At 31.3% G+C, this 8,328-nt stretch overlaps 1 protein-coding gene across 4 annotated transcripts; it reads left to right on the top strand.

Annotated features, from left to right (window-relative positions):
- Positions 1 to 4,015: 4,015 nt before the first annotated feature.
- Positions 4,016 to 7,877, top strand: LOC140836983 (uncharacterized). Of its 4 annotated transcripts, none has more exons than XM_073202906.1 (5): positions 4,016 to 4,180; positions 5,702 to 5,989; positions 6,090 to 6,186; positions 6,791 to 6,899; positions 7,601 to 7,877. In XM_073202906.1, exons 1-5 carry the CDS (start codon positions 4,157 to 4,159, stop codon positions 7,677 to 7,679), a joined length of 597 nt encoding a protein of 198 aa, XP_073059007.1. In that variant the 5' UTR covers positions 4,016 to 4,156; the 3' UTR covers positions 7,680 to 7,877. The 4 variants fall into 4 exon arrangements, with proteins under 4 accessions (XP_073059007.1, XP_073059006.1, XP_073059005.1 ...); XM_073202905.1 differs by lacking the exon at positions 4,016 to 4,180 and adding an exon at positions 4,232 to 4,457; XM_073202904.1 differs by lacking the exon at positions 4,016 to 4,180 and adding an exon at positions 4,489 to 4,965 and having other exon boundaries at positions 6,806 to 6,899.
- Positions 7,878 to 8,328: the final 451 nt, after the last annotated feature.

Here is an 8,328-nt window from a genome sequence, read left to right as displayed (position 1 = left end):
AGTGCTATTTTCTCCAACAAATTTTTGTTTCAGTTTTATTTTATTATTATACGAAAATGGCAGTTTTAAAAAATATGGGTATATTTACAAAAATTAAAGATATGAGTATATAATTCTTTTAGTTAATGCCATATTATTAACTATATATAAAATTATTAGAAACTTTATTAATCAATATAATATTAATAGATATACAGCTGATAAAATTAAAAAAATTGAATGCTCATCTCGATTTAATATTTTATTAATGGTTATAGTACATGAAACGACGAGCGTATCGTACATGCACGTGTTTCGTCATAAATTGTCGAATACATTACCAATATCTTATTTAATACTAGTTATTCTTTGTTCGATATATATATATATATCGAATGGGGGATAAAAAAAGAAAAAAGAGAGGTGTTTTTGGGATTCTAAATATCATACCACGACACTGTTTTGTCTATGTTACAGGCCAAATATTATATAAAATATGATGTATAAATATGCTCAATTTAAAAATTATATTAAAATAAAGTGTGATATTATTTTGTAAGACAAAAACTTGTGTGAGACAGTCTCACGGGTTTTATTTTGTGAGACAGCTCTTTGATTTGGGTCATCCATAAAAAAATATTACTTTTTATTGTGAATATCGGTAGGGTTGATGTTGGGTGCAATAATTTTTCCTGCTTCGTAGAGCGATCAAACCGTGATGCTTGAGCTGTTGTATGATTTAAAAGATTTGAGTTGCACCATTACCACTAGCTATATCATTTGGTAAAGCGGCAAACGTTCGGTCCTACAATGGGTATCAGAGCCAAGGTCATTGGTTCGATTCCCATTGATTGCAAGGAATGCAATTATTGGGTGGGAGATTATTGGGTGCAATAATTGCCCCTGCTTCGTAGAGCGATCGAACCATGATGCTTGAGCTGACTTACATTTTAAAAGATTTGAGTTGTCCCATTACCACTAGCTATAGCTTTTGGTAAAGCGGCAAGCGCTCGGTCCTACAGTTGACCCGTATTACATATAAAGATTCGTGAAACCGTCTCACAACAGACCTACTCATTTTCTAAACACCGTGTGCGTGCAATGGAAGCATAATTTATTAATTTCACAACATCTCGAAGTTAAATGAGATCAAGGTTGTGTTTGTAAAAGAAAATTTCAATTTTTTTAAAGCATTTACATATAATAGACCTTGTTTTCAAAAGTTTATTTTAAGTTCTTTTAAATTTATAGTCAATGAAATGTTTGTAAATTTTATATAGAAATCGAGACACTTGTCATTTTATCAAAAATTATAACATGTGATAATGATACAAAACTTTAAGTATTTTAAAATGTACAAAATCTCAAATATGATGGTTACTTACTTAAGTTAAAAGTCTTTATTTCAACTACATTCGTCAAATAAAAACATTTAATAACGATAATGACACGTTAACAACACTCACCTGCTTCTCTCCGTACATATCCAAATCATTAACGGGGTGGGTGTAACTTTGTTATGCTTTTAATATTTTTGTTTAGCGCGGATTCTTCAAGTCATGCTGGATCTGAATTATTACCGAGTCGAGTTTGCGAGACGGTTTTGTAGATTTTTATCCGAGAGATTCGTGTTTACAATAAAAAATAATAATTTTGACATGAGTGATCCAAATATAATATCCGTCTCACAAAATTGAACTGTGAGATCATTTCATATGATATTTTGTGTTAATTAAATGCTAGAGTTTTCTTAGAGATTTACCATTAATTATCTTTATTTTTGATAGAGCTTCTCTGTCTCACCATTTCAATGGATTTTGAATTCTTCCGGATTGAAATTAATTGAAAATTAATATTAAGTACACCCAGCAAATGCAAAAATTATGTAACTGGAAATTTGAAATATCTCGTTTTGTTAAAAATAATTTAAAATTAAAATTAAAATTGATCGCACTTCTAATTTATACCAATAACTTCTAATTCAAGTTTCAAAAATTAGATTTATTTAGGAAAAGTATATTAATTTTTTCCCCATAAATCATTTAATTCGAACGCAGCTATTTAAGTCCAAGGACTGCGCTGTGAAGCTCAAAATAGCTGTCAAAATTTTAAAACACGGGAATACGAAAGTTCGACAAAACTTGACCAAGTTGATAAACGAATCTTTTAGACCTAGTTTGGTACACATAATAATATAAACATGTAATTAATAATATAAGTATAAGTTAAATATAAATAAGATGTAAAATATTATATTTAATGTTTGGTATTATTTTAATAAGAGTGATTAAATTTATATATTAGATTGTAATGATGAAATTAACCTTATTATAACAAATTTTATAATTTCAAAGTTGTTGCTTGAGTTCATATTTCTTATCTGTTCATGCGCCGACATTGCTTGCATGATTTATTTATTTTTACCTAATTTTATATATTATATAATATGATATGAGAGAAGATATGGTTTATGATTTTTATAAATCGAGGACAATTAAGTCATTTGTAGTGTATTTTATCATTAAATTAAAATTATCACACATAATAAAAGTGATATTTTATCTTTATATAAAGTTATTTATCAAGGGTATCACGAGCTTTCTAAAAAGATATCAAACGTGGGATAAAGATGATTATTTATCAATCTCTTTTATCCTGTGCACCAAACTATGCCTTAATTCATTAATTTGATCCCTTTTTCCATAAATAAATAAAAATATTCTTAATTTTAAAAAAAAAAACACGGAAATTATCATTAGTATTCAATATAAATCCCAAAAGAGAAAATAATAATAATAAATATAGAAAAGTGTGCCATCATATAATTTTCACATACAAATCGATTTTTAATTCATGAAAACTTGCACATATGCAATAATTTTTAAAACAATTAGCAAACTCTCGAATTTAAAAACATGCTCTGTAGATGCCAATATATTTTTCAAGTCATGATATTTATAAACAGCAAGTATCTTGTGAGACAGATCTTTATCCGTTATACGAATCAACTATGTCCATATTTACAATAATAAGCAATATTTTTGGCATAAAGCGTAATACTTTTTCATTAGTGGTCTAAATAGGAGATTGTTCACAAAAATTGGCTCGTGAAATAATTTTAAAAAAAATTGTGATGTATATATTAAAAGATATTGATATGAGAGCTTACTGAAATTGTCATATATATTATATTTGTTATTTGGAATAAGCCATTTGTAAGTTCTGTTTTGTAAGGAATAAAGTTATCAAAGTAAAAATATTTTGATTATATTTGGTTGAATTTAATTTTTTATCTCTCATTTCACGCTTTCAACAAATAAATTAGAAAATCTCGTTTTCACATATTTCTAAATCGACACATATTCATCACTTCATTTCAAAATTTTTATATTTTATTAATGACAAAAACTTATGTGAGACTAGTCGTATTTTGTAAGACGGATCTCTTATTTAGGTTATTCATGAAAAATTATTACTTTTTATGCTAAGAATATTAATTTTATTGTGAATATCGGTAAGGTTGACCCGTCTCACAGATAAAGATTCGTGAGACCGTCTCACAGATAAATATTCGTGAGACCGTCTCACAAGAGACCTATTCTTTATTAATTGCTCGCTAATGAAGTATACATGTGCGTTGTATCATGTATAATGCGAACATAATATATTCATGTTTTTAAAATATAAAAATATGAATATATCAAAACATTATATTTTTTTCTGAAATTGTTTGATATTATAGAATGAAATTAATTTATATTGTGAAAAAATATTATTTGTATAATTAATCAGATTAATTATATTAAAAAATTTTAAATAAATCCGAAATTATATCATGATTTCGACCGATTATTTTAAGGTGTCGAACTATTAAAAAAATTTATAAAAAAACAAACATTTAAAAAATCATACGAATAAAACAAAAAAAGCAAAAGCAAAAGTATCTCGAGGCCAGGCAATGGAACGGCATTCCCGAAGGGCATAAATGTCATTATATACAGCTTTCTGGCGATTTGTGCCTCTTTTCTTTACTACTTAATCCCAACTGCACCACTTCCTAGGCTGATACCAATACATCTCAATCGCATTGCGGTTTATGTGGATTCCTCAGAGAATGCGGTGGAGAAATTTGGAAACGGAACTCTGACTCGAGAAATATCTCTTTCTTCTCTATACAATGGCGGTCGATCCAGTTGAAGAGGTCAGGATTCTTTCTGTTTCATCGTTTGCATTGCCGTTTTTTGTCAAATTTGAGATACATTTTTGTTTTTCTTAAATTATATGGCATCTTCTTAAGTTTTTCAGCTTTCTGAATGTAACGGTTAGCTGATTTACTCGAAGATTTGGCATTAATAATTATTTTTTGTATATGTTGGTACTCAACCGTGGATTACACTGCAGTTGCTCGGTAGGTACTGATGGAATTCGTCGTTTTGATAAATTGCATTTTGTTTCGGAGTGCGACAGAACATTTCGTGGTAATTATGTTGGGTGGTAATTTTTTGCTTTGGTGAAATGTGGAATGAGGTACTGGACGAAAAACCTTACTGTATCGTTTTTGGCCGGAGTTTAATAAGTCATGAGATAGATGATTGGCTAGATTTTTAAGAATCTTTGATGGAGTGCTTAATTTATCGTTACCTAATTGGTTCAGTGACATACTACGTCCGTGACTGGTGCGATTCGTGGCATAGTTTTTTCTGTCTTGTAGTTTTGGAATCTGGGTCTTTTACGCAAATTACATGTGAGAATCTATCCAACTGCTACTCTGGCGCAACTTGATGTGTCATTTTCTTCTTCGTTGGCAATATAATAATTACGTGCTTTCCTGTTATGATAATTTGTAAGGTAGAAAATTATATATGCAGAACTACTTTTCCACCTGCAAGACTCCAACTAATCGTAGGAGTTGATTTCAGAAATGGATGTTATCCAGAGAAACAGGCCTTCAATTGTAGCGTAATATTATTGAATACGATCTGTCAAGTAAATGTTTTTGGAAATCTCTTTTGAGAAATTGTTTATAGCTCAATTTGAGGTTTCAGTTCTTGAGTTTCCTGCAAATCTTGTGTTCAATGACCTATAGAGTCGGGGCTTAAGATGTGGGAATATATGTTCCTAAAGTACAAGCCAACTAATATTGATTTGCTATTTAAAATATAAATGAGGAGTTTTCCCGGCTGAGATATTTAGAAAACTAATTTTCACCCTTGAGACTGGGATACTTTTTCCTGCGATAGGCTTGATAGTAATTGTTAGGTTATAGCCTTTGTTTGTGCTCTAGTAGTTGAGAGTCTCTACAAGCAGTAATAATTATCCCTACGTATCCCCTAACTTCTGTTGTGCGTTCATGTTGCATTGAGCAACAGTAGGTGATTCTCAGAGTCTTACGGTGTTATTGAACGTAAAAGTTAATTCAAAACTGCAATTTGTTACACACGACTATTTTCGCTTGTCTTGTCTTCCTTTAGAGTTTCACATGCAAACTTACAAGGATTTGGTTGCCGACGTAATTATCAAGTATGAGGTTATTGATGGATTAAAAATGGGAAAACGGTTCCTTTGATACTAACCTGATTTAAGCTTTCATGTCAGTCTAATTTATACTATACTTTCGATTCTTATTTTTTTTCCATCTATAGATTTATTACGGTTGTTTTTCGTGCCTTGTACTTTTGATTAACTTTACCACTTTAAATGATTTGAGCTTGTTTTTTTCCAGTGCCGAAACAGCCACAATGTTGTCGTGTTGCCTGATGAAAGAATCAGTAACCTGCATCAGTATCAACCGACACCAAATATCCCAGACTTGGAAACTCTTAATATGATAAAAGGCGAAACATGCTTGAATTCTGAACCTAATTTGCTTAGCCACGGCAGAATAAAGAAGGATAAAGTGAATAACTATTCACCTGGCTCTTTGGATGCTGATATCGAGAAAGGAACAACAGAAATTCCCAACTCCAACGAAGAATCTGTTGGCACTATGAAATCAGATGATCCCTTCGCAGTATGGTTTCTACTATTATGTTTCTTAAAGTCGAGGTCCTTGGAATGTTGTTATCTTTTCATCAGTATGAGATAGGAATTGACGATGAATTGTTATGCAGAGGATACTGCCAACAGAAATTTGCTTACAAATAGGAGGGAAATTCATGCAGTTCTTAGTGAATCATGGGCCTGAACTACCAAAGTTTACTTCAAGAGGTAGTTAAGCAAGCACAACCTCTGTGACTTATTTTTTCTCTGTGGATAATTATGTTCCGGTTTTGGTTCCTTTTCGATTCCCAAGTTTATTTGGATAAACACTTTTCAAATAGCTATGGAAGCGATGGCTATCAATTGCTTTACTTCACTTCATTGCGTCTTTAAGTATCAAATTGTTTCACATTCAAGTTACATGTCATGCGTCCACCTTGTATTTATGTTGTTGTGTTCTATGTCTTTCTCAAGAGGGCTGTTGACGTTGGTAAAGGTGAGAAAATTGAAAGAAGTCCTGTTTGAAAATCAAGAATGTTTTAATCCAGAACATAATTGCACTCTTGTAGTGATAGTGGAGTGATGCCACAACCAAGGAAAGCTGTGAAACTTGGAATGGTAAAATAGAGTTATTTATTTTTTAATCTCCAGAGGTCCCAAATGAAAACTTACATAAATGATCTGCCTCTGTTTGAGGTCTTTCGTAACCCGTATGAACCAACACTATCAGATAAAAGTCATGTTTCACTGTGACGTATTTGTCCATTTCTTTTATTGTCTTCCCTTTTTATGAAATCACTAGATTACAAACATTTTATGCAATGTGTAACAGCTAAATTTCTGACAGAGAGAGTCCATGATACACCTAGTAATAGAGCAAGGAAATACAAGCGATCCGCCTCTTTCAACTCGAGAAGAGTTCTTCTCCTGTTCTCAGTCCTGTAAGATCAATTACATCCTGCAGTTCGGTTATTTAGTCTTGGTTTTGACACTGCACTTTACAAGTGGTATTTCAAAGTGTAATAAAACGAGAATTACAAGAAAATTAGATTGATACAGCTAAAATATTTTTATTTTTATTTTATTTTTAAGAAGTCTTTTAAGTCTGACATTTGAAATTTTGAATTTTTGTGTATATATAATTGAATTCTGCCAGTATGAGAGACCTTTCAAACTAATTATTCACTTTAAATAAGAAATTTAGTTCTCTCTAGTGAATTTCTTTCAGAGAAACTGGTCTTAATAACCTGAAACAAATAACTTGTGCCAGTCTTATTCTAAAACTTATTCTGAATGACCACAATAAATTGAATTACGTACTATTCAAGAGTATTGCCATTTAAAGACACTCATATATAGCATTGGTTTGATTTTTCTCGGTAATCTTGTATTACAAAAAGAGGCATATACTTCTCTCATTAAGCTGTGTCTAATCTACCTTGTCTCTATAGTTATATCTTCCATTAACGAAAAAGGGGTCTGTGTTAATCATTTTTATAATACAAGTGGGAGTGTATGATAGCAAACTTTTATATATGCCCTTGAGATAAGAGAAATATGCTGTGCTATCTACGTCTTCTCTGTGTTTCTAATTACTTCCTTCGAGTGAAACTCAACAACTAAATGATGGATTTTTTATCAGGTCCAGCATGGGAACAATTATTCTCATTTACCTGACACTGAGAGTGAGGCAGGTCGGCGATCGGTCTGGTAATGTTTGAAATTTTAAACCAGCTTTGTCTCAGTGCCTTCAGAAAATCTCTTTAGGAATAGTCACTTCTCTTCCTCTTTTCCTCTGGCTTTCAATTTTTTCCTCGTTTGTTCTGTTTTCCGTCGATGTATATATATTGAAATTCTGGAAGTGCATGTAAGACGAACCAATTGAGATGTTTCACTTGATTAAGTGTTCTTGTGTACAATTCTCGTTTCTAGTGTTTTTTGTTGGAGGATTTATTGTGGATGAAATATGACGAGTAAAACATAGTTGTGAAAGAATTCGACGTGCTAATTTTTCTTCCATCCTATAGGAAACAGGATCCATGGGTCAAGTCTTTTGGAAAAAAAATGATGTGTGGAGAGAAATTATGGACCAGATTTATCGTACCCCCCCTAGTGTACATTTCTCCGGGTAGGATCTGAGGTTGGAGATCCTATAATAAAGATATTTTCTGAAAACTTTCTTGGCTTGTGAAAAATTTAATTAATCTAGACATGATCCTAAAAATTGAAGGAGTTTCTTTATTTATATAATCCTAGAACTTTTTCATGGCGCTGTGTGTATCCAAATTTCTTTCGAAATTCTTAGATACCTAAATATTTTGATGATTAACATTCTACCGTTTGGTTCATTTTTTGCACGCTCAATACTTG

This window comes from Primulina eburnea, chromosome 7, assembly GCF_022965805.1.
Source record: "Primulina eburnea isolate SZY01 chromosome 7, ASM2296580v1, whole genome shotgun sequence".
NCBI lineage: Eukaryota > Viridiplantae > Streptophyta > Magnoliopsida > Lamiales > Gesneriaceae > Primulina > Primulina eburnea.
Note: the sequence above shows the minus strand (reverse complement) of the source record. Positions and strands in the feature narration are given on the sequence as shown.